The sequence below is a fragment of the Eucalyptus grandis genome, chromosome 1, assembly GCF_016545825.1.
Source record: "Eucalyptus grandis isolate ANBG69807.140 chromosome 1, ASM1654582v1, whole genome shotgun sequence".
Lineage (NCBI taxonomy): Eukaryota > Viridiplantae > Streptophyta > Magnoliopsida > Myrtales > Myrtaceae > Eucalyptus > Eucalyptus grandis.
Window position 1 is genome coordinate 41379789 of NC_052612.1, and position 26668 is coordinate 41406456.

At 39.4% G+C, this 26668-nt stretch overlaps 3 protein-coding genes across 5 annotated transcripts; 1 reads left to right on the forward strand and 2 right to left on the reverse strand.

Annotated features, from left to right (window-relative positions):
* Nucleotides 1-695: 695 nt before the first annotated feature.
* On the reverse strand, nt 696-6149 carry LOC104443485 (ELMO domain-containing protein A). Of its 2 annotated transcripts, none has more exons than XM_010056924.3 (10): nt 5768-6149; nt 5271-5434; nt 5034-5136; nt 3923-4032; nt 3333-3401; nt 2282-2397; nt 2124-2178; nt 1459-1579; nt 1137-1279; nt 696-1006 (listed from the first exon to the last, which is right to left on the reverse strand). In XM_010056924.3, the coding sequence occupies exons 2-10, from the start codon at nt 5406-5408 to the stop codon at nt 905-907; spliced, it is 957 nt and encodes a 318-aa protein (XP_010055226.1). In that variant the 5' UTR covers nt 5409-5434; nt 5768-6149; the 3' UTR covers nt 696-904. The 2 variants fall into 2 exon arrangements, with proteins under 2 accessions (XP_010055226.1, XP_010055235.1); XM_010056933.3 differs by lacking the exon at nt 5768-6149 and adding an exon at nt 5629-5760 and having other exon boundaries at nt 770-1006.
* Nucleotides 6150-8007: 1858 nt separating this feature from the next.
* Nucleotides 8008-18839, reverse strand: LOC104443498 (regulation of nuclear pre-mRNA domain-containing protein 1A). The gene is made up of 8 exons (XM_010056951.3): nt 18591-18839; nt 18103-18209; nt 15565-15812; nt 12484-12639; nt 12239-12395; nt 10744-10883; nt 10626-10661; nt 8008-9542 (listed from the first exon to the last, which is right to left on the reverse strand). The coding sequence occupies exons 2-8, from the start codon at nt 18179-18181 to the stop codon at nt 8658-8660; spliced, it is 1701 nt and encodes a 566-aa protein (XP_010055253.2). The 5' UTR covers nt 18182-18209; nt 18591-18839; the 3' UTR covers nt 8008-8657.
* Nucleotides 18840-22359: 3520 nt separating this feature from the next.
* On the forward strand, nt 22360-26376 carry LOC104443507. 2 transcript variants are annotated; one of them, XM_010056963.3, is made up of 6 exons: nt 22360-22822; nt 22917-23087; nt 23608-23841; nt 24443-24529; nt 25041-25160; nt 26042-26376. In XM_010056963.3, the coding sequence occupies exons 1-6, from the start codon at nt 22631-22633 to the stop codon at nt 26084-26086; spliced, it is 849 nt and encodes a 282-aa protein (XP_010055265.2). In that variant the 5' UTR covers nt 22360-22630; the 3' UTR covers nt 26087-26376. The 2 variants fall into 2 exon arrangements, with proteins under 2 accessions (XP_010055265.2, XP_010055270.2); XM_010056968.3 differs by having other exon boundaries at nt 22361-22822; nt 23611-23841.
* The last annotated feature ends 292 nt before the right edge of the window (nt 26377-26668 follow it).

Consider the following 26668-nt stretch of genomic DNA (forward strand, 5'->3'; position numbering starts at 1 on the left):
CGAAAACTGGGACGAGCAGGTAAATGCAATTTTGGACCATCTCAGATAGATGCCTTCACATTACATGTGCAGGAGGATTTATATTAGATTGAAAATATCAGCAAGAACTCAAGATTCTTGTGTTTTTGTCTCCCTTTCGTGATGAAGGATTTTTAAAAGCCAATAACAAGATTGCTTTGATTTTATAGGTGAACAAAGCGTCGGAATGGTTCAATAACTGGCTCTTGAAAAGATCGGAAGACAATAGCGTGTGCTCTGCTACTGAACAGCTGAACAGATGAGCGAAAAAAAAAGCATAGGGTTTCATCCCAGTTTTGGTTTTCGGATGAGAGCTAATTGTCTTCTTTCTTTCTTTTTCTTATTTCGAATAATCCAACACCTATCGATTAATAGATCTTTCAGACCACATTTCTCAGCGACTAGACAAAATTTATAAGTTGAAGATGGAAAAGCGTTCATACTCCGGCGACCTTCATCTAATAGTTCTTGCTGTAAACATTTTTGCACCAACTCAATAGAAAGCAAGCATTGCGGATCATAATAACAATGTGAGAAAGCCACAACTCATCCAGAAAATGAATGTTTGCTAAATCCTATAAAAAGGTTAAAAAATTATCACGACCAAAGGCAACATCTCTCTAGCATTAACAGAGCAGGTGCCCTTAAGAGCAGGTAGCAGCAGTGGCAGTCCAATGTGAAAACAAAATGCCCGATAACTTATTTTGATAGACAACGGGAAGTTTCAGATTTTCGTGGTATTGTACAGCAATCAAGCAAATTGTGCCGTGCACTCAACTTCACTAATAGAAAAAATTGACGAGGTATCCAGGCACAGTACGTGAAGAAGATACCGTACTTGAGATGGGACAATTCAATACTATATATTTTATCTCTCAGTTACAAGTTACAACTTTAGCAGATTGTATGCAGGTAAGTCCCTAATGCTAGAAACATCTTCAAGAGAGAGCTCACGCTCCAGCTGCGTTCTTGTTGATTTCAAGACATCCTGACGAAAAGATATAGACAAAAGACAAGTATTTGAAGATGTTTCAACAGTCAATAGAGGAAAGCTTCAACGGTATTTCATAACAGTAACTAGGAAAATAAACATAAGGAACTTATCTTTGGTAACTTACATTAAATTCCATATATGATGCACGCTTTGCTAGCCATTGGGCATCCATCATTTGAAAGGCCACGCAATAGAGATTATCAAAAGCCATTTCATCTTCTTGAAGCAGTTCTAAGAACCTAACGCCAGCCAAAGATGATGGCTTTCCTGCAGGTGCAATGAAACTGTCGATCCTCTTTACAATAGCAAAAAATCAGACAGCTGTAAAATATAACACAACTCATCATCTAAGAATGCCAGATACAAAAAAAAAAAAAAAAAGTTGTGCCACTTTACCCTATGAAAATCAAGAAGGCCCAAGCACCTCTCTCAGTAATTATCATTACCTGACTGAAGATCCAACATCTGAGCCAACATAAAGGACAAGTTGATGCCAGCCACAGCAAATGGGTATTCCCACTCAGCCCTAGTACCGTCTTGTTTGTGCAACAATCTCTGAAATGATTCCTGCAGTAAGAATAACAAAGTTAGAGATATTAATACTAATTTCACATTGAAGTTCACAACAAGATACAATCAAATTATGGATGGCAATCATCTTATTCATCAGACGCATTGTCATACACAACTACTTCAATGACAAAATTATGGAGGCAATAGCCAAAAGAATAAATTTCAGCTGCAGGAAATGTACACAAAGAATAATGTCCGCCAAGTACAACAGCAGGAATGGAGGATATTCGAAGAATAACAGCCAAAAAAAAAAAAAATGAGCAAGCATAGGCATCCCTCAACCAGCTCTCTGAGTCTTCTCTCTGTTCTTTGAGGTGACAAGGTAATCACTGACCATCACATTTCACTTAAGATGCCAACATAACGCATTGATTCTTTTTTCATGAAACAGAGAGATAATCACCACAGAAAATTATGTTTCTCAATTTTGCTTGGAAGAGAAAGATAAAAAGTAATTAAGATTGGATACCAACGTAGATGCAAATATGAAAATTGCTGTTGGGGAGAGATATAGAGTGGAGAGGAATAAAAAACTAACCGGATATTTCTTTGCAAAAAAGATAAGATTCTCCATTGATATATATCCTCCACCCCTAGAAGTATTAGAAGGTTTCCATGAAGACATACAGGAGGAATTCAGTCAAATAACAGAGAAAGATTCAAACCCACCACTTTCTATGTAAAACTTAATCATACCTGAAATCTGTCGAAGGATCGGTACCTTGCCAACCCATATCCTTCCACAGTTCTGATTTTAGCGAAGGGAGTTCTCTATCAGGATAAGCCAACTTCCAGAGCTGTCTAAGAGCATCCTACAACAAACAAATACAGAAAAATGAGGAATACCTGACATAGTCTCTGCATTTCAGAATTATTGGAGCTCTTCAATGTCCTTTCATGAGGATACTAATTAAGTACAGTTTGGCTGTTCTACTCATCCCCCTTATCATATAAGCAAATCTGCCAACAGTCATCCTGGAGGCCCCACACTACCTCTTTCCTTTAAAGAAATATATACACCAACGTTTCAGCACACAAAGCATATCTATCTCTCTCGCCACAAATATCAGAAGGCATCGCCCAGAGAGCAAACGCATCAGCCATAGATGTTCTCTGTGTCTGAAGACATCATCTAGATAGGCCCCCTTTGGAAGTGATGATAGATTCGGCTTAATTGTGATCCGAACCTTAACTTCTGCAATTTTTGGTGTACAATTATTTAATCATGTTAAGCATGTCTAAAAGCAAACAGGAATGCAATGAGTGGAAATTTGTAGTCAATCATTTGAACCTGTGTTTATAGAAAATACTGCATCACATTCAGCGGCCAAAACAACACATCCACCCACATTCTCAAAATTCAGCATATCCTCCCCCCACCCCCCCCGCCCAAAAAAAAAAAAAGAAAAAACCAAAAAAAAAAATAGCAGCAGCATATTAAACAATGCAAGAGAAGAGGAAAAGGGAACAATCTTAAAACAAACTGATATCATCACATGAAAACCCGCACTCAGTTATTATAAGTGAAATAATCTGGCATATTTTCCAAGCATAAAGCTACACAGCCTGTCTTGCAAGTTAACAAATTTGTTCCTATCCTCAACCTCCTAAGTATTGTACACGGAAAACCTTTCCTTACTGGAAGATGAAAAACTTAACCAACTTAACTGTTTGTAGCTCCACTTTCACATTGACTTGCTAATCTAAGATCTTAGGAGGATCTTATTTAGTACAAAGATGTACTTACTTGATGCTCCAGTCGAGAACCATCAAATGGGACTCCCAACCTCTGCTGGAGATTTCTAAGCCTTTCTTCCTACAAACAAACCAAAATGGTAGATCAACTTAGAAAAGCAATAACTTTTACAAAAGAGCATAATCTACCATAATAACATTTTTTAAGAAACCAATTTGAGAGGCCAATAATTGGTTCCCTATAGTAGAAACAAACCTCAAAGGAACCATGCATTTACTTTCTATACAACATCTAGTCTTCTATGAATTTCAATTTCAACTAAGGCAGCTTCTCCATCTAACAAGGTAACTATAGTATGATATTAACATGTTATCTCTTCTTCCTCTTCTTCTTCTTCTTCTTCTTCTTCTTCTTCTTCTTCTTCTTCTTTCTTTTCCCAATAATGACTCCTCGTTAGTTTAATGAAGTGTCATATCAGTCAAACTTCAATGTATATCCATCTTTTCCCGCAAATTAGGATACTGTGAAATGCACTTATATGAAGTAATAATGCGTTGGCATCAGATTATTCTTCACTGAGTATAGTATCAAGGATAACTTCTATTATTATGTTCAGAAAGTCTCTGAATATTCTGGTATACCTGCAATGGACTAAGAGTCGGTTGCAAAATCTTGCTTTGTCCATTCTGAGTGATAGAAGAAAGAGGAAGAAACCGTCCAATCAGCGATCCAGACCCAAGGACTATGTTAGCTACAACAAGCAAAATGATGCTGGTCAAGAACATAATAAGTGTACTTTGAGAAAAGCTAAATTACACATACTGTAGAAATATCACCCACTAAGCTTAAGACGTGACTTCTCACCCAAAAAAAATCAAATATTCATCGAGTACCACAGCAAATGATTGTGCTCAAGTAGCACACCTACACTGAGAAAACTCTAGAAGTCCAAGCCCCGGGTGCTACAAACCTAGACCATATGACCTACAATCGATCCCACTGATGGCCCACTTGCAAATTCAAGGTATGACTTCAGTATCTTAAGGCTTTCTTAAGCATCTTTACGGGTGCTTAAGGGTCCCAATCTGCTGTCAGTACCAGCAGGTACCACTAGCAAAAATTGGAGAACATGTTTGCATGCCAAATCCATATAAGCAAGTATGCTATAACTCCAAGCAATTAGACACTTCTGCAGTGAAGAGGCAACTCATGAAAAAGTCTATATGCCTTCCCACCATAGTGACAAAAAACAACAACCACAATAAAGGTAAGATATCTAGCAGTCCACAAATAACAAACATCAGATATATGCATAATTTCAGCTACACATTTTTACATCAAAATAGTAGAGCTGGTGACACTTCAGGATTTTTCTGCAAATTAGAGAGTCGAACTTACTGCAGCAATAGGAAGGGAAAAACATCTTTACAATGACAATTGGAAATACACGTGAAAACATATCCGAGAGGATACGCCACGCATCATTAAAAACAGAACACACAGAAAAGGCAGTATGTAATTAACAGAATCCAACAAAAATAGTCCCTTCCGTGTCTGTATATACTCCATTCAATATATGCAGTATTTTGAACTTCGATCAAAGCCATCAAAAAATCATATTCCATCAAGGTTTGGCTTGACTAAGAATCATTAGACAGGAACCAATATGCTCGAGCAACCTATGTCCATCACTCAGAATACAAAGACGTAGGGAATATGTCTTGTTGGAACAGAAAGGAGAGCTCTGCATACCAAGCCATTGCATCCACTGTGCAATCAACTGGCTAAATAACATTGTCCAATGGAGGCGCTCCTTTTTCCTCTCATCATCCCAAAGATCTTCCAGTACTTGTCCCTGCACCACAAAGATCAGTCACCAAAGGAATGATGCTCAAATACAATGAGGCATAACAGTACACATACACGAAGTACCGACACTCGAAACAAGCCATCCAAAAAACAAACAGCACGAGAAAAGACAACCCTCACCTCGGAACGCTTATCATCGTCTTCATAGCTCCCCAACAAAGGCTCTTCCAAACCTTCCAAACCCGAACTCTCCAGATGCTCGGTCCCCCTCCCACCCACGTCTCCGTGATGGAGCCTTCTTCTCAGAGTTCTCGACATCAGTCGCGCCAATCACCGCCGCCAACCTGCATTTCAATCAACCCTCACGCTGAGCCGGAAAGCAACGAGCGGGCATCGACACGCGACTCTAATTCAGCAAAAGAGCATTCCGCAACAACCCCAAACCGATGCGGGATCGCCGTAAAGCTCCGGAATGCGACGCGACGCGCAATTGGGTAGTCGAATTCGAATGCGCAAACCAAAAAAAAAAAAAAAATACCAATCGGGAGAAAGAATCCAGGGATCGGACGCGCATCGGGAGACGGGCTTTTCCCAGCGGCGATCGCGGCGACACGGAAAAGACGAGAGAGCATGCGATCCCACACGGACAGACGAAGAAGGAGAAGGCCGGGACGGACCTGGGAAGCAGCAGCTGCTGAGATCGAAGAGGAAGAAACGAGGGGGCCGCGCTCGTTGACTCCCGACGCGCCGCGAAGAGAGACAAGACGGACGGACGACGTCGCTGCAGAGTCCGCGGATCGCCGCCTCTCCCTCTCGCTCTCGTGCTCCCCCTCTTGCTTGGCGGCGAAGCAAAGGTAAGGGAACAGCTGTGAGCTGAATTTCGACCGCGCGGCCGGGGCGGCGGTCGAGGAGAGACGGTGGAGAAGGAAGAAGAAATTGACGGGAGCTTTTCCTCCTCTTCACGTCTTTCTTCTTCCCGTTCTCCGAAGCTGATTTGGCCCAAATTCCCAGTCTCGAGCTGACTCGATTACTTTGAAAACTTTTGTGCCCCCTTTCGGAAAGTGATTTGACTCTTCTTTATCCTAAGTTTGCAATTTGCCTTTCGTCCCTATAGCTCGAACGTGCATCGTGGCGTAAGGTATCTCGATTTCGCACGGCAGGCGATGATTCGTGTTTCATATTACATGTCAAATCACGAATTCGCTCTCATCAAAGCACCTCATTGAGTCTTGTGCTTCGGGACGAGTGTCTAGAGAATTCACGATCAAAGAGTCCAATTTAGTCAATCCGATGCTCTTGAATTAATTAATCGGAACACCTTGATCACCGGCGACGACCAAAATGTGGTGATTTATCTTTTTTCCATGATTTTACTTCTTTTATCATCACAACAACATGAGTAACATCACAGGATTCATTTACTCGTCTTAACATTACTTCGATATCTTGTTAAAGTTTTGTCAGCTTTTACGTTAGCATTAGAAATACTCTTAAAAGATGTTGGTAATCATATGTCTCAATAGAATTGAAATTAAAACGAACATTAATGTGAAAAAATAATTATTTGAAATACATTTGCTTAAAAAAAATTTCACTTAAAATAACTTGTTAATAAAAATTGCTTTAATTATTAACAACAACTTATGTCTCGACGTTTTGGATGAAAAAATATTTTTCACCCATTCATTTTGATAAGCAATTCAAGCGATCATTTTTAATAAAATATTTTCCAAATCATTCATTTTTAACGAAATAAAAACAACATTTAAATAAAAGTGAAACTATTTGTGGTTCGCAATGTTGCACTTCAGGCCTTTAAAACATCCACACTAAGTAACGATAATAGTCACCTAATCCACACCAATGACCACTTAATAAAGAATTTAACCTTTAAAAGGCACATCCCTTCAAGCTCCCTAGGCAAAGTGTCAAAAAAATCCTAAATCTTTTATAATTATAACAATTTAGTCTTAAACATTTTATTAGTACTAATTCAATTCTAAACATTTTTATTTAATATCAATTCAACTCTTCCGATTAATTTTGATCGAATTTTCACGATCGAACGTCAATCAACTAACAATGACGTTGAACCACCCGCTAGGGTGGCTCTGCTGGCACGACGCTCCCTCTCCCGCCGAAGAGGTCGAGAGTTCGGCTCCCCTGCGAAGCTGGGGAGGCTGGCAGAGACATTTGGGAGACTTACCCAGGGTGTGTGTGTGGTGGTAGCACGTGTACCCCAGGGATTTATTCTCCGTTAGGGTTTCCGGCCGTGCAGGAGTTCCTAGGTCACCAAAAAAAAAAAAAAAAACTAACAATGACGTTGACAACTTTTTAATAACATTTTTTTAATTATTTTCTTTTTCTTCTTCCTTTTCCTTTTCCTTTTCCTTTTCTTTTTCTTTCTCCTCCTCTTTCCTCCCTAGCGACCAGCTAGAGGTGACAGCCCACGAGCCTTGACAGCCCACTAACAAGGCTCAAGCCCTCGCTAGAGAGGCCACAAGGGCTGCTCGTGGGCAGCCTTGGGCGAGACTCAACCTCGCCCACCAGCATGAACAGCCCTCACGGCCTTTGGTGAGGCTTCAGGCCTCGCTAACGGCCATTAAGCTCGCTAGAGGCTGATGAGGTTGTCCGATGACAAAATGGAGAAAGTAGGAGGAGAAAGGAAAAAAGATAAATCAAAGGAAAATCAAAAAATAAAATAAAAATTGAAAAAATATTAAAATATTATCAACGGCGAACGACGATCATGAGTCGACTAAAGCTTAGTCAATAAAATCCAGCTAAAATTAATCAAAAATGACTAAATTGAGACCAAACAAAAAAATTTAAGACTAAATTAACACAAGTGAAAAAATGCATGACTAAATTAACGCCAATAAAATGTATATGACTAAATTAGCACAAATGAGAAAAATTTAAAACTTTTTACCCTTTTCTAAAAATAAAAATAAAACAACCAAGATGATCCCACAACAGCTCTCATCCTCTGACCAAATGGTTAGACGAGCCAAAGAAGAAAGATGACTTTCATGCCCCACACCGTAATCTACCAATTCGAACCTGTTAAACAGCTAAAATCCAACGATTCGACCCATCTTCGCAGACAGGCCGGTGAGAAGTACAACTTATTCGCACGATTCAGTGCTGATCACCGAAGCAGTGAATAAAAGTACAGTCCCGCTACTCCATCATCTAAAACTAAAGTACAGATATCTGAACATTCCTTCGGCCAAGCGGCTCCCGGAAACCACCCCTTCCTCCCCAGAAACCCTGCCCCCCTACACCCCCTTTCTCTTTCTCTCCTTCTCCCTGCTCCCTCTCTTACTGGAGCAGCAACTTCTTCCCCTATGTTGTTCTGATGTCCTGGAGAGAGAGGGAGGGTGCTGCAATTAATCCCATTACAACAGTTGCTAATCCTCTACTAATTTACAAGATAACGCTGTAAACATCGCCACCTCAAGACAGAAAGTTTCAAGTACACTCTTCCAAAGAACGGCTTTGCCGCTAAATTTCCACGAATAGTTGCTCTTAAAAAGGAAGCCCCTCATCTCAAATAAGCAAAATTCACTGCCTCGGTACTGGCGGTGTTGCTGATTGATGACTTTGTCCGAAGAAGCCAAGGCCTGGTGGCTGATAATATCCCCCAGAAGCAGGTTGCTGGTGCTGCTGCGGTTGCTCCACATGTGGCTGCTGAGGTGGCTGAAGGCCAGGTCTTGCCAAGGGCTGCAGACTAATATGTGGTGGTGGCAGGGGAGGCGGTGGTGGTAGGCTCGCTCCAAATCCATAAGGAATCAGGCCCGCCATCATATTCATACCAGCAGATTGGACATATTGACTCCCAGACAGGTTTGCAGAAGATAGACTGGAAGGCAGTGGCGGTGGGGGAGGTGGTGAAGCAAATGGTGCTTGCATTTGATTTGATTGTGACGCAGGTGGCATGCCCATTGACGTTGCGACTGGCATGTTGCTCCCCGATTGCTGCTGTAAAGGGCTAAAGTAGGACAAGTTTCCCAAATCGGAGTTGCCAGAATTGGAGACAGGCATTTTCTCAAGTTTGGGCCTTTTCTCTGGGGGAAAGATAGGCAAAGCCGAGGAAAATGAAGCGGGCTTCAAGCCACCATTCTTTGAGGCAGCCTCTTCTGCAACGAGGGAAGAAAGTACTGAGCTAAGCATTTGGGCAGAAGATGTAGAGTTAGAAAGCTTAGCAGCAATTGCAGCAACTGCAGCTTTCTTGCTGTCTTCATCTGAAGTTTTGAGGGAGGAAAAAGGCATCGCAGGTTGGGAGAGAGGAGGCTGAGTCGTGTTGCTCATCGGTTGAATCGAAGGCAGGCTTTGCTCCATCCTTGGCCTTTCTAGGAATGAGTTAGTAGGGCCTTGGGGTAAAAGAACAGAGGGTGCTATGAGCCTTTTCCGCAAATTACTTGCCTGTTCAACCTGAACTCGAGCACCCTGCACATGCATAGCCTTGTCAACTATCAAATGTAAGATAAGTCGCGCAAAAGGTATCAGGGCAACGATCAATGAACAAAATAAAACACATGTAAAGAATAGTGAACTACATTATATGAGGTAATAATGTGAAAAGATGAGATACAGGCTACATTACAGAGAGCCAAAAGACCAAATGCAGAAAGCAAAACACAGGTGACAATGTCTGACTGTGCATGGCACAGTGTAGTAGGGGATGACTGCCAACATTCGTAGCATCCAGATTCTACCTGCTCAAATGCACATACATCATAAACAAAGAGTAAACTTCTATAGTGAATGACTGCTGCGATAAGATGTCCATTCCCCATCTTGTACACAGAAAAGGAAAAAACAATGCTACTCTCAGACCTGCACCTCTCTCTCAGATGGGAAAAAGGATGAGGCGGATTGGATCCAGTCTGGGATTTATCATTTAAGAGGAGGGCGAGGCCTTTTCTCGGTAGAGAACATAGAGAGAGAAGGAAGGAGGACAAATTTCACGAAAGTCACCTAGGTCAGCCTCTCTCTCTCTAAAAGTATTCACAAATCGATGACATCCAGCCAGGCACCCTGCAGCTAAACCACCCCTTCCAGAAAGTGAAGACAATCAATAAGAGTATCAGCCAAGAAAACATCCGATAGTTTTGCAAGATGAAGAGTCACTCAGAAAGATATATAGATTGATGTCCATAAGATCAACCCCATGCCATGTAAAGCAATCATCAAGCCTTTACATATTTATGCAATAAAAAAGATTACTGAACTTAGTCCATCTATGTCAAGGCGACTGAAGGACAGAAATAAACTATTCCCATGATCTTATCATTAACTAAGTGGGCAAAGATCCAGCTGTTTGACTTGTCAAAGATAACAATACTTAAACAAATCCATTGACCAAAACTTGAAGATATCTATTAAAATCATAAAGCCAAAAGCAACAAATTCTCCTTTTCTGACAGACCACAAGATGATGTATAAAAACAGTAAGGACACTATCACAACAAGATCATCTGCATTAGCTAGCACAGGCACACATAAGTCACAGAATTAGACAATACTCACTTGCAATTGTGCACGCACATGTCCCAACTTTGACTCCTGGAAAGTGTGGATCAGCACTTAGTCAAGAATGGCACATACTTTCAACAATAGCAAGCAAAAGTAGAGTAGTAAAATGTACTTGCTCATGAAGCGCATCTCTAAGCTGGGAAATCAAGGTAGCTCTTGTTGCTTCAGAATTTTCAAGTTGACTTATGCACTGCTTAATGATATCTTCTTGCTCTTGTAGATCATCTACCAATGCAGAACCTTGCTGACTTCCTGATCAACAAAAATTGGATTACAGTTCTTTATTTTTCCATGATAACAATGCACGGCAGAGTCCAATTCCTCCCTTTAAGAAGCACATCTAGAAACACACTCCAGCAGACAACTTATCCTACCCCAGCAAAAGCATTTACCATTGCTCCTACCTTGGATTTTGAAGCAATGGAGCCGATTAAGCCAGATGGCACCTGTCATTAGCCCAAAAAACGAAACTATTGCTGCCCGACAATTTCACCATGAACTCCACAGATCCATTACCACCACAAGCCACTTTAGTGGATCTTTGTGACCATCCTTATACTAAACTGTGCTAGCTATTGATGTCTATATTCCTTATGAGAATCATCAATTTCATTTCCACCTGAACCTTTGCTTATTGGTGTTGCTAGGAAAACCTCAGGCTGTCAAACCCATCACTTAGCTTCAAAAGGATAAAATCTAATCTTATAAATGCCAGTAAGCAACTTGTCCGCCAACGCAAATGCCAATTGGTCTCAAAATTCGTTCCTATTCATTAAATATCCTGCCTTGGGCCTAAGAATGAGTTAATCCAGATTCTTGGATTTTTTATTCACACAAAAAGAGTCTTAAGTGTAAAAGCTGGTTTACACAATTACATACCAGGATTTCCCCCCATCTGATATTATCAGACGAATGAGACACTAACACTATGTTTGGAGAACTAGCGAAAGGGGGAGAAATGAAAATTTAGAGACAAATTTTAATTTCCCTCTCTCCTCTCATTTTTGTCATTGTCCGGTCCAATATTCAATTCCCTTCACTCTCTCCTTTCCCAAACAGAGCATAAAGATGACTTAGGCACCCAAAACGAATAAAATAAACCTAGATAGATAGTCAGACACATGGAACACACACACAGAACAGAGGGAGATGGGTTGTGCTGCAGTGGGCATTGGCCAGCCTCTGGCGAGATCTGACAACCCCAGCGTAAAGAGAGAACGATGGACAAATAGATTGTGAGACGCACGTAACCACGTGCACACATACCCACGCGCACATGAAAGAGAGAGACACACACACACACATGAATACTTCCTTTTCCATGATTGTTCAATCTAGAATGATACCCTCCATAAGATGGGTCATGTCAAGATCATGTGTAGCTTCTTTACCATGCTTTCTTAAGCCTCCCCCTCCCCATTTAATACAAGCAACTTTCACAAAATTGCCTTTCCTAACCAAAAGGCTATTACGTGCGAAAAGTAAAAGAGGCGTCCCTTAGTCACGGTCAGAATAATCTTCTGTCAATCTAAAGATAGCCAACAAGACACAAAAAGATGATGCTGTTTGCTATTAAAAGACTAAAAGATAAATGGCAAGGATCTCACCTTGATTCAATTTACTATCAGCATCTTCCTCAATTTTTTCCACCTGGGTTGCCGCAGCACTGTATTTGTCTAAAGCAGCCTCTTCAGTAGAATGCTCGTCGAGTACTGATTGATAGGCAGTTAGGATTTTTTCCGGCAGACCTCCAACAGCTAATTTCTGAAATTAAAAGCCCGAGAACATAGTCAAGGAAAATGGGCCAAAAGTATGCTGCAAATAAATGCTAAAAGGATCGCTTTATACTCACCACTCTTACTGAGCTAGCATCCCTCTTCACAATTTTAATGGGATTCGAACTCTTTCCATTGCTCACAGACACAGGAGGAGGATCTTTTCCTAGCATCTCATCTTTAAGGCCATGCCCCCGCGAACCAAAAACTTTCCTTTCATCCCATATATCAACCTTACCACATTTGAAACCAAATTAAACCATCAATTTGGATCAAAAGTAGAAGAAAAGCCATGAAGGAAGAGAAGGCAAAAACATTCTTAAAACGAATCGACAGCATCTTAAATAAGCAGCGCCCCAACATGTAAAATGGAAGTGTGAAGCAAACCAAATAAAATTGGTGATTAAAAGATATATATATATATTCACGGAGCTTAGTGCCTTCAAAACAAATCGAACGGTGAAATTACAAAGGGCCTGAGCAAAAACACGAGAGAACTTGGGAATCCCTTTAGAAACTTATACCTCTAATATAGATGAGGACATTCATTCACAAAATACTTGAAGTAAATAACCCCCCTTAATTTGAAGATCAGTGATTAAGCACCATAGAAGTGCCCTGTCAAAACCTTAGTGGAGGAAATAATGGGAACGTTTACCAAATTGCACCTTCTTAAGATTTGTATCTTTGCAAAAGAAAATATCTCAAATTACATAAAAATATCTTTATTTGGATAAGTAAACAAGATTTATTGAAAAGTATCAAGGAGATGAAACTTGCAACCCCTGATGAATTATTCACAGGCAAGCAAATCTACACATCACGTACCTACTACCTACCTGTATACATCTAGACTTGCACATCATCTATATAAGTAAATGGTGCCTAAATACTTCATTTTATTGGGCCAACCAATCCAACAAAAACTATTCTTAGACTATCATAATACAAGCCCTTCTCTAAGTAAAGGTGAAGTCTCTCGTTCAAGTAGAATAATTAGAAAATAAAGATGTGGAAAAGGGTCAAAGGCGATTGCAAGCATCGAAAAGAGCTGTCATACAAGAAGGTGGTAATTCGGACGTGGCAAACAAGCTCTTGTCTCAGAAGCCTTGACTATCTTCCATGAAAAAAAAAGAAAGGGGTACTTTAAAGAATGGAATATAATTCAAGAGAGGTAGGCAAGGTTGGAATGATAATGGCTGTTAAGCCTGGAGAAGAGAAGAGGGACACAAAGCCTAAGAAACAGGAGGACTGGTTTATGACCTATCCTTTGTTAACTAAGTAGATAGTTCTTGATTTCAGAAGTAGGGGGTACAATCATCCAATGAGAGGGTTTTTTCCGACAACCAAAAACCTATTCTCCCCGACCCAACCAAGGGGGCATCATGAACAATGTGATTAGAATTTAAAGGGCAAAAAGGGCATGTTGTCTATGTTCCAAACATTGAATTAGGGTCAGCATTTTCATCAGCTCAGAAAGTTTTGGCTTTAAATAACAGATAAAACTCCTCCATTGAGCAATATTAGTCTTACCATACCTGTTTTGAGGACATTTTCACCAAGAGTTGAACAACAGTTCCAAATTGTGGTTAATACAAGAAAAGAGCAAGACCAAGGGGAATTGAATAAGAAGTCATGACGATCAGTCTAGTGATCTGTTCTCCAATAATACCAGAAGCACATGCTTTAACCAAATCTTAGCATGTGATTAAGCATCATTCTAAGAACCTCAGTAACAAGTAGTGTATAGCTGACAAGAGAGATACAAAGTAAAGGAAGTACAGACATATATAATTGTACAATCTCCCAAAGTGTTTAGTTCTAACCCAAATTTTTGGAATACTGAAAGGAGGAAACTCCTGAAAAAGAAAAGAAGTTCACTTGAGTCTCTGACATTAAGATGGAGAACATCGAAGTAATCTCCACATATCAGGTTTTAGCATCAGCTCATTCAAAACCTTGGCATAAAAGCCCTGTTATGATCATAAGCTTCAAAATTGAGGTTCAATCAACTCATCCAGGCAGATAGTATCCCACCAACTCATCTACTAGACTCAACCCTTGCCAAGAGACAGCATCGGCCGCAACAATGTTCACTGGAGACAATCATGCCATTCATATCGTCACCAGAATGGGCTTACAGACATAATGACTGGTAAATATTCTCTGACTGGTAAATATTCTCAAATTTATGCAAATGCTTAGAGTAACAATGATCAAGGTATTCAGAAAGTATGCCTGAGATAAATATTAACTCAACATGCATACAAATGTTTCACCAGTCCAACTCCTCTGTATACACATATAAATAATAGATAAGAGACAATGAACCAATATGACTGAGCCCAACTGGCACTGAGCTTCATAATATTTATACAAATAGCTTCACTTAATCAGTAGCATAATGTATGTTTCAGCAGAAGCCTGAAGAAAGAAATGAGATGCAACAGATAAGAATGATCCCTGACAAACATGGAATATAACAACCAGCACACTTTTCGAAAGTTGACTAAGAAATATGCGTCTACTGACTTTGCAACTTGAATACAGACAGACTCCACATTGGACTAAATGGTTAATTCCAGTAGATTCTATCCAAAATTGACTATGCACAATGTCAAAAAATAACCTCGAAACAATAACCCAATGCTTGATCCTTTAAATGTTCTTAACCTTAGATGTTGAATTCATCATTTAAGCTGTTACTGCCAGTTCTTCCTGATATCATCAATGTTTCTCCTCATACATGCAAAATCAAGTGTCTAGAAAACCCAAAAGGGTCATCCTCTCTTATTCTGAGATGAATCTATGTAGTGCATTGAAAAGCCAACCTAGAAACTTCAATTATTAGGTGAATGAAGCATACTTATATAAAAAAACCTAGACAACAGGAAAACTCTTACTCTCCGTACATTACTTAGCTGAACATATATAGAATGAAATAGAAACTTATGAACCTAAAGCAAAATTGTTCAGACAGAATTCAAAATACTCCTGCTAAATAACAGAATCAGAAAAGCTCTCAAACATTAGTCAACCAAGTGATAAGTGATCACCTACACTTATATCTGCACATATGATATTCCATCACTCAAATACTATCAGATGGATAATAAGAGATGACAAGACAGTAAGATGCATCTTTTAAAAAGGCTCACCAGTCTGGTCACCACTTTCTTTCCAAGTTCATCTCCATTTCCATAGACATGCTTAAGCGCTGCAGGCAGAACTTTCCAAAACTCATTCACAAATTCACTACCCTTTCTCCGACTATTTTGCAGAATGTCGTTGGCCAAATAAAGAAAAGAAACACACTTCTCCTTCTGAGAAGAATTAAAAGTTTTATCCCACGTTTCAACAATTTGTTTGGCCTTCTTCCTGTGAGAAACACACCACTGGGACAATGCTGATACAATGAAAAAGGAATGTATCAGTAACAAGAAGCGAGATGCAAGCATATTAAAGAGAAAGACCTTAAAATAGTGAAAGCACATAAAAAAATAGTACGAAGGAACGGGTCAGCGCTTTGTGAAAAACTGGGACAATAATGTAAACTCAATCAGAAGTAGCATCCATACACTGGGTGTGCAATAACATCCCTAGTACACACATTGTCACTTCTGCTGCATTTGGTTGCTTGAGCTAAAAGAAGCCATGCATCTAAGTGTATAATAGGGGCCCTACCTGAATAGGTGGCTGAATTGCTATTAGTTGTGCAGGAAAAAGCCACCAAAAACTCTAAATTATGCCCACTGTGACACATATACCCTAAACTTTTTTTCTGACACAAATCACCCCAAACTTTACCCATGTAACATATTTACCCCAAATTATTCTTTTATGATACCAAAAACCCTGAACTTATATTCATATGACATATTTACCCAAATTTTGAGGTAATTGTGATGCACGAATACAATTTAGAGTTTTTGGAGACACAAAAAAAAAGTTTGGGGTGAATGTGTCACATGGGTACAAGTTTGAGGTCTTTGTGTCAAATTTATATAAAATATAAAATATAAAAAAAAAAAAAAAAAACAAGTTTAGGATAAATGTGTCACAGTAGGGATAGTTTAGGGTTTTTGGTAGCTTTTTCCCTCGTCGTGTACATATGTTAACTATCGCAAATTAATTCTTTTCTGGTTGAAAATTTTGTGAAAGGCTCCAAAGGGAACTAGACATTGCTTATATAATTAAGGGCAAAACCACGACAGTGATCACCTACACAATAAAGTCTATGACACATGCACCTAAAGTGTTTTCCACACACACAAACAACATACTTAATAAAACAATCAACAAAGAGAATCGGTCTCCTGAGTAGCTTTCTTATTTACCATCAATCTGTTATAAATATTCACATGTCTTGAACCAAAACATAAAGGTGGATGCAGAAAGTAAGAAATGCTTAAGTAGTCCACTGCCCAATGCCAAAGCCGTCACTACTTCATTTGCCATATCTAGGAGTGAATAATATGATGAGGAATTTATGCAGTATTAAAGTGATAGAGATATCATATTGATCAGAGGTTCCAAAGGCCACAACACTTCCTCTGCCCTATTGAGATTAAAAGAAAAAAGAAAAAAGTAGTCTAAGGGAAAGATTAGCTTGACCTCTGCAAAAGCTTCTATAAATTCTATGATCTTTTACACTCTATAGCCATCCATCTCAAAAAGTACATCTTCTACATAGATTACTTGTTTTTTCAAGCATTTAAATGATGAATCCTTTACAGCATCCATTCTCTAAACCATTCTCCTCCAAAGACCATCTCCAAAGTAAATCCAGAAAAAAATCTCAGCTGACAATGACTTCACTGAGTTCCTTCTAAGTTAAATGGAATGGCAACCTGTAAGAACCTATAAAATAATCTCATTTACTTAAAAAAAAAAAAATCTGTTATTTCATCTGGTGTTAAATAAAAGATACTAGTAAGTATATCTCTAAAAATTTGGACTTCTTTTCCAATGATAAACTAATACACAGAAGCCATAGAAAATTAGGTCCCAAATGAAAGTCGCAGTCAAATGCCCCATCCGATTATATTGTGACTTCAAGGATGTCCGATGTCGATGATGCCCTTAAATTTATGTTATAACAAACACGGCAAAGAAAAATTTACTCTGGGCCCCTCACAACTTACTCACCAGCATACTGCAACTTTTTGCAAGAACTAAATACCACTACTCCCTCTGGAAACTTACTAGTCCTGTATTCGCAATGAGTTAATTGTGCTCATCGATGTTATGAGTAGTAAATCAAACCATGGCCAGATCATCCCTTTTATCAAGATTTATTTCAAAAGTTAATACATCACAACAAATTCTTCTCTAGCTTGACCAATGTACCATACAGGTACATGTGATGTGATAGTTAAAACCATACAGTACACCCTCCAGACAAGTAGGATGTCCATAAGCAGACTGTTACTGAATATCTTGGCACCACTCTACAACAAAAGGAAATGCAAGGATGATATAACATTATCTTCGCAACTACTCCATATCATCACACGCACATCCTTCAGCAGAAAGGGAGAATACGATAGCTCACAAACAAGCAACATACACTGACAACAACAGCACATTTGAGAATCAGGTGGCAATTTCATCTCAACGCTACTCTTCCATCGCATCTACAGCTAATGAGAGACATAATCCGAAAGTGCAAAGAGAATGAGAAACTTAATAGGTACATTCGATGCTCTGTTGCGAGTTGTTGAGCTTCAACAGCTTCTCGCCCAACGCCTGCACGTCGAAATCCTCACTGCTCATTCTGCTCTCCAATTATTCTGTCGACAACCTGCGTGGCTACTTACACTTAGAAAGACACAAAATTTCAAAAAAAAAAAAAAAAAAAAAAAAAAAAAGGCGGGCCCGAATCAATTTCAACCTCATGATGGTGGAACTGACATGCAGCCGACAAAATCCACAATCCAGGCGAAACAAAAAGCGGATTCAAAGCAAGCATCCACGCGACAGAAATCAGAAAAATTTCCCAACATCATTCCACCCAAAGACAGCCCTCCTCCGAATCATAAGAAAACCCTAGCACGGAGCAACCGCCTCGGCAATTCGGGGAAAAATTCGAGTTCTCCCGTACAAGAATTCCATTCCCCCGCGAATCAATCCGCGCAAACGACCGGAAAAAAAAAGGAATTTCGACGGCGAATCGCCGACTCACCGATCGTCCGTTCGGCTTCAAGCGATAGGGCCGTCGAGATCAGCCGCCCCGGCACGTCTTCTCCGAGCTCGCGTCATGGTCTCCGCCCGCGAGGCGACCGAGGGCTTCCGTTCCGGCCTCGCTTCGACATGATCTTTCGCCCTTCTCGCCCCTGATTTTTTCTGTTCTTCTTTTTTTTTCTTTTTTTCTTTTTTGAGCTTTTCAGACTGGCCGGTGCTTCTGCTTTTCTGCGCGGTGTCGCTGTTGTGGGCGAAACGAGGACGACGAGGCGGAGAAGCGATTCTCGGCGAGAGCGCGATTGTGGGCCTCGCTGTTAAAGATGAATGGGCCTGTGTTGGGCTTTAGGCCCTTAGGAATTGGCTTTGCAATTTATTTTTTCAACACTTCAGTTCGATTTGAATCTAAAGACTTCCAATTCAAAACATCTGGTTGCTGACAATGCTGAGTTATGATTGCCCATAGAAGACGCGTCCCAGGACAGTTCTATGGTCTCGGACGTGGATCCTGAAGTCACAACGGGTGGTGGCTCCTTAGCATGATTTTGTAATTCTCATGTCAAATGTTACGACGGATCAATTCGAGAATAGGCGAGATTCGTTATTTATTTCATCGTGAAGGTCGGGTTCTGTTTCTCAAGGATTCTTGGAAACACGCCATGTTCCAATGACTGGTTGTCGACCGGTGTCTACATTGTGATTCAAATATCTTGATAAGGGGGTTAGCATATAATTCTTGACTCCAATAGATAAGGGGAGAATTGAATGGTGTGTGGTCTGTTTGGGGCACTAACAAGAGACAATAAGAGCCCCTTTGGTAATATTTATGTTCTGGGAAATAATTTTTGAATAGAAATAGTTTTTTTATTTATTTATATTTTCAATAACAATTTTTGAGTATAAGAACGTATTTGATAACTGCAAAAAAATTCTATTCCCATAATAAAAATGCGTTTGGTAAAATTGTATAATTTTGTTATTTCTTTTAGTTTTTCAATAGTTTTTATTATATTTTTCCTTTTTTTGTTCTTTATTTTTTCTTTTTTCTTTTTTCTTGTTTTTCCTTCTTTCTCTTTATGGCCAGTCGCCGGCCACGGCAGCGACCAGCAACCAACTGGGCTAGCTTCGGCAAGCTCACTAGAGCCTTATCAGGCCACCACGAGGCTCGGCCTCGCTAAATCTAGGCAAGGCTGAGCCTCGCCAATGCCCTCGGTGGCCAGGCAAGCCTCTCGCCGGTGGCCTCACGAGGCTTGCCTAGCCACCGAGGCCACCGATGAGGCTCAACCTCGGCCAGATGGCGTGAGGTCGACCTCGCCTGAGTTGGACGAGCTCGAGCTCACCCAAATTTGGCGAGGCTCAGCGTCTTCGAGGGCCGGCAACGCTTCGGCGAGGTCGCTAGCCCTCATCTAGCTGGTTGCCGACGCTAGCCATGGCCAAGGTCGATGACCAACAAAAAGAAGAAGAAGAAGAAAAGAAAAAAAGAAAAAGGAAAAAAAATAGGAGAAAGAAAAATTATTTATCGGAATTGTTTCAAGAATAATAAACAAGTTTTTCTACTTTTTGTTTCTATTTCCATGAACAAAAGTTTTACAAACGTGTTTTTGTTTTTTTTTCCCCGAAACAAAAGAACATAAATTTTTATTCCGGAGAATATAAACAAAAATAAACAAACAGTGCCTAATCTTACATACGTGAATCACATGCTTTTTAACAAGCAACCATAAAATGCCATCGACTCATCGAAAATACTATTGTAGCTCTTTTATATTTTCAAAATTAAGTCAATTCTTGACATGATGTTAACAGGATAGAATAGCTATGAATCAATATTCAACTTTTAAGCTATGGTCACTCGTGAAATAGTAAAAAATTGGCTCATTGCATGCATGTGTCTAAACCATTCAATAGATATGCACTGAAAAATTAAAAAAAAATGTGGATATTTTAGGAGTTGAATTAAGTCAACGTCTTCTTTTAAGAAATATTTATATTGTATTGGAGGGTTCATGATTATAGCATAAATGACCTAAGGATATAGGTAAGAACTACCTTTATATGGAAGATTGCAATCAAGAAATCACAACAAAAACTAAACTAATTTTGAGATTTTGCATAAGGTGAATTGGCTATTTGAAAGCTACATCATTGTTCCTTTTGAAGTGACGTACAATTAAGCTGCGTTTGATAGTCCGGATTTGAGTCTGGATAAGATAATTTGTTATCTTATCCGATGTTTGGGAATGTCTATCAAATCAAACAAACTTGGATACATCCGGATAAAATGCCGGATAAAAAATCCAAGGGAGAGGGTTGGATAAGCCTAGATTGGATAAGAATTTTTTTTTAAGAAAAGAAAGAACTTAACAAAAAGAGAAGATATTATAAGCATCTCTCCGATTCATTGTAGCCCTCTTCTTTCATCTTCGCTTCTCGTACGCCAGCAATTGGGTGCCCCTTCCTTTGGATCATGGACTTGCTCAATCTAATGATCAAGAGTGGCTTTTTAATGACCTATGCTAGACATGGATAAGGCCCAACAATAGCTAAGGAAGGGAAGGGGGAAAATGAAAAAGGTAAAATAATTTTAAAAAAATATACTTTAATTTCTTTGGACTAAAATACTCCTTCTTCAACCGCTAGAATAGTCACATGCTCACCGATCGACCAAAAATCCTTATCTAAGACAATTTGGTCACAACCCTTATTTGAGATAAAATCTACTCTAGGTCATTTTTTAAGAAAATGACTCCACTTTAGAACCTTATTTATGTTAAAGAATGTTTCCATTTTTAATTTTCATTAAATACGCTACAAAAGTGTGAATTTGTTAAGTAATTTTTCAATTTTTCAAATGTCCAAAAAAGTGTTTTTTCCCTTCTCTAAGATCAATTGGCAACACTGTCCTCATGACAATTTTATAGAATTTCACACATTTGTTATATGCTTAGCTATATTTGTTTCGTTAAAAATAAATAATTTAAAAATAATTTTCTAAAAATGATGACTTATATTATTCGAAATAATTAATAAAGTAAAATGTCTTATTATCGATAAAATTTATTTTAAAATATTTTCTTGAATGATGAATATAATTTTCATTCGTTTATATTTATAGAAGATACAAGCAATCAATTTTAAAGAATTACTATAATATTATTTATTTTTTGTGAAATAAATTTCATTTTTAGTCAAAAACTATGTCATCAACTCAAGGGAAAATTTCAAATAAGGGTTGAATTATCCTGATTTTCTCAAATAATGATTCAAAATAGCTATGATTTCAAATAAGGACATTAAATGATCAAATTATCTAAAATAATGGCTTAAAGCGGCCAAATGTCCCAAATAAAGGCCCAATGGCCATATCGTTTCAAATAAAGGCCTGTAGTTAGCCGATGACTATTGTAGCAATCAGAAAATTGGTATTTTAGTCAAAACAAATTAAAGTGATTTTTTATATTTTTATATTCTTTTTTCTTTTTTCCTCTTTCCTTCCCTAACCCCATCAATTGGAGAGGGAAAAATAAAAGATTAAAAAATAAAAATGCCCTTCAATTAGGCTTTTCTTTTATATTTATATAATCATATGACTATTTCAGTTTCTTATTTGAAATAACTTATAATTTAGATTCTTATTTAAAATAAGATTCATTTTAAATCATTGTTGGAAAAAATTATAGCACTTTTAAGTTCTCATTGGGAAATTTTCCCCAAATCAATATCCAAAATGTTGGATAATACTCAAACGAGAAAAGCAATTTGGAGAATTTAAAACCAGAACGCATGGAGAGAGACGGGAGATTGGGAAGCTGGAGCAAAGCGACTCGATCGTTCATGGCGGTCCTCAAGTCAATGGAAACGCAAGGAGCGCAAACTGCGCGAGACCCGCATCAATGGCTCGTCCCTCAAGACGAAGAGGAAGAAGGAGGTGTCAGCTGTTGAGAAGCTCGAGAAACCATTGAAGCTCATACCTTTTTTTCCGAGAAGCAACAGAAGAAGACAAGAAGAAGAAGATATAAAAGCTTGGAAACGAGAAGAGGCGAAATGGAAGGAGCAGGGGACGCGACCCTCTTCCTGCAACTCCACAAGCTCTCGGCCGCCGCCGCCGCCGCCGCCGAAGCGATCGAGACCGTGCTCATCACCCTCTGGCTGACCCGGAAGACCGGCCTCGCCCCGCCGGACAAGTCCCACGTCCAGTCTCTCCTCGGCCTCGCTTCCACTTCCGAAGTCGACCCCGTGAGTGATGACCCTGGTTCGGAATTCTTGGAAAAGTCTCGAACTTTTGTTTTCTTTCTTGATGTTTCGACGTGGGTTGTCCGGGTTTTCGCAGGTCTCGGCGTGCCTCCGTTCCCTCATCAGGAAATGCGTGGGCGACGACTTCGGCGAGAGCGATCTCTTGAGGCTGTTCCCGCCCGACTTGCCGGTCAGTCTGCGGGACCTTCTCGTGTCGGTGCTGCTGAAGCATAAGAATCAGTGGAGGGAGGACATTTCTAGAGAACAGGTGAAGGAAAGGAGAGATTTTTGCGTTGTGATTTAGCATCGTGATGACGGGCTTAGATTGCGCGGGTGCCAAAGACGTTTGCTTTTTTGAGTTCTTTGGAAAATTGGTTTTTTTTCAGCTGCTGTTGCTTTTGCAGCTTCTCAGATAGCTATGCTTGAGTGATGAGAACTTGAGAAGTACTTTACTTATGTTATAGTCGGCTAATATCATCCTTGCTTGCATTGAAACTTTAAGTTTCGTCCCACTGAGACTTCCGTGCAAAATTTGCAGAATCGAATTGAGAACATTAGTGCTGATGTCTGTTTTTTGTGTTAGTGGGCTGCTGCCAATAAAGATTTGAGATTTGAATAAAGTCTCAGACGGTTTGTTTGTGCAGTGTAAGCATATTCTTGTCATGGATTATATTGATCTCAAGAAACTGCGCTTCCTGCAGTCTTTTTGTCATGATTTGAGTTGCTTACTTTGTGATTCTCCAGCTTATCAGCTCACCATTTTTACTATTATGTGTTTTGTTGTCCAGCAGTCAATACCGCGTTCCAGCAATTCCTGTCAGGTCAAAATAAGCATGCCACCTGCTCTCTCAACTTTCCCATCTTCTGAAACTTCGGCATTATCTCAGCCTCACCAAGCTGATCCATGTTTCGACTTCAACTGCAGAGGCAGTGGCAGCAATGCAACAATCACTGCCGAGTCTAATGTGTCACAGCTGACGCCCATCTCTCTCCAACGTGATGACGGTGCTTCTGAAAATATGGTAAAAGGGACATGCTGTTGCCAGACATTCAAAACGTTGTTGCAAATGCATTCAGTTAAATTTCATTGTCAGTGCTGCAGTGGCAGCCATGTGTCTCCATCTCATGGAGTTGTCTGTTGTTTGATTGCACGGTAGATACCTAAAATCTTTACCTAAATCGACAAGAGAAATTTACTGAATGATAAAATCTGATGCAGAGATGTCTAACTACAAATAATATTAAGCCCCTCTTCCTCTAGCAGTAGGAGTGCTTTTGGGAGAAGACTGCTTTCAAGCAGCTGCAAAAGGATGGCCAAAGCTGCAGTGCAAGCCAAAACAAATTTTTGTTAGCCCTTTATAATTTCTTCTGATGAATTAAAGTGTTCTATCAGATTTTGCCCTGAACTACCAATTGGAAAATGAAAATGATGCAAGTACCCTGTTCCTCTGTTACTTCCATAAATCTCTACTGGCATAAGATGCAGAATTGCTTATTCAGAATAATCAAAGAATCTCTCTCTCTCTCTCTCTCTCTCTCTCTCATTCATGAGGCACGGCACTTTGAGCCTGGAATTTTTGTCTTCTAGATAAAGGAATTGATACTGATTTCCTATTCATATAGGCAACTGTTCCTCAGTTTGTTGAAATGAATTGGAGGATTGAGAAGCAAAAAGCATCAGCGAATAAGGTGGCTGCAGTCACCCTGAAGGTATGATGATGAAATGAGTGATTCTATCTTGATTATATCAATGGGCCAGTCCGCATGATGAGAGGCGAGCATGCTTCATAATCCTTCACAACTGAGCTTATCCTGGGGAAAGACTGAAAGATAACATGTCCCTTTTTATGTATAAACATTTTCTCGTTAGTAATCTGGCCAGGTTGTGGGACCTTTCTTTGGAAACTTTTAGTAACATCAAAAGATCATGCGAGGGAATGTCCTGCACTTGGATGTGATGAGAGCAAGACTTCTCCTGCAGGAATTAGGTAGTGGGGGTTTAGAGAATGGTTGAATCACAAAAAAATCCATTAGTTACCGACTGCAAATTTGTTATTCTTAAATATTCCTGGGAATTAGTAAGATGCAATGTTCCCCCGTTTCTCCCCATCCACAAGCTCTACAAGGCCATATTTTGGTGCAGTCATTTGCTTCTCAACCTCAGTGACTTAGCGTTGTTATCATGCTACATTTGACTTTGCTTTATGGCTCTTATTTGCAGTTGCAAGACCACTCCAAGTCTCCTTTAAGAGAAAAGGAAGTGAAGTTTCAGCTTACGAGAGAAACGCTTGAAGCAATGTTGAGATCGATGGCTTACATCAAGGAACAACTCTCTAGTGTGGTAGGCATATTAATCTTTCGTCTCAATGCCCATTTGACCATGTATGGGAGGATCCAATTTCCACAGAAGAAAATAAAATGCAAAATAAAAAAAACAAATTTGCATATAAATATGTAGTTTTGGCTCTCTCTTTGCAAAGTAGAGTGTTAGTAACAAAGATACACCTCTGGTGAGCGTATGAATGTGCCTCTCTACTCAATCGAAATGAAGAACTAGTCTTTTCCCTTTGGGTGTGTTCTGGGGGGTGTAGGTCAAATTATATATCTAATTTGACATGCTCAATAAAATACCTCTCAATATGTCGCAGCCCATGTTAAAATCAAGAGAGTTTGGGAACAGCTTGTCTCTTGAAGTCTTGCTTTCCTTTTAGATACAGGTGCAAACATTTGTTTAACTTGCTCAGGACTGATGGTTCCTGGGAGGATCATGTCTTCTCGTGTCTGCATATTTCTGAACTACTGAGTTCATACTTAGTGTGGTTCCTAAGAATACCTGATTTGAGGTTGAATTAGATTCTGGCACGGAAGAATGGAGGTTTTCGATGCTGGAAGAAAAGTTCCACAAAGATATCATTTTTTCACTGTCTGTCAGAAGCATCAGTGTGGTTAATACTATGATCTGTTGACGATGTGCACAGTGAATTCTTCCTCCTCTACAGCAATACTCAAAATTCCTTTTTCATTAATGAAGCAAGATGAACCTGATAAGCTCTTAATATATTGAAAGAGAAATTAATAATTGGTGTTATACAAACAAATCACTTTACTGTGAGCTTCATTAAATTAGGTTGGAACAGAATCTAGTTTCATGCTTTTTGCATATTAAATGACGATACAAAGGTACTAAGTTTACTTAAACAACATTTGACAATTCTTTGGCAGGCTGGGAGTTCAGTAGAGCCGTTGCAGAAGAAGCAGAAGCAGTAAAAGCATTATGCCGTTCTTCTTAGGGTTCTTCTGCATAGGAATTTTTACATTAGTGTAGACAACTACTTGGAAGGCACTCTGATTTCAAAGTAGCTTCATCCTTACATGTAATTTTGCTTTGTGTACATTACTCGACATGTCTTTGAGGCACTGGAATCTAGAAAAAGATGGGGTTTCCATGAAACTATGAGTTACGACCTTATTTGGATATTCCGTTGGATGCTATTTCCATGATTTTCCATTCTTGCAGGAGGATTTGGTTGAATGAAGAGGTATTTTGTGCTGTTTCATACGTGCATATCATCACTGCATTCCTGCTTGTTTACTCGAACAATTCTATCTCTTAGATTTTACATTGAGAAGATATTGCGACAATTCCAAATTGGTATAAATGGACCAGCTAGGCGGTTTATAGCCATTCATTGTTATATTTCGCTTTCGGTTAGAAGTGACAGATAATGAATTCTCAAACCTGTCTTTTTCTTTCCATGCGTGCTGGTGAACAATTCAGGTAGATTAACAAGACAAACTAGATAGGCTACTGGTAACACGTTATGTTTATGTTGGTGTCTAGCGAAAAGG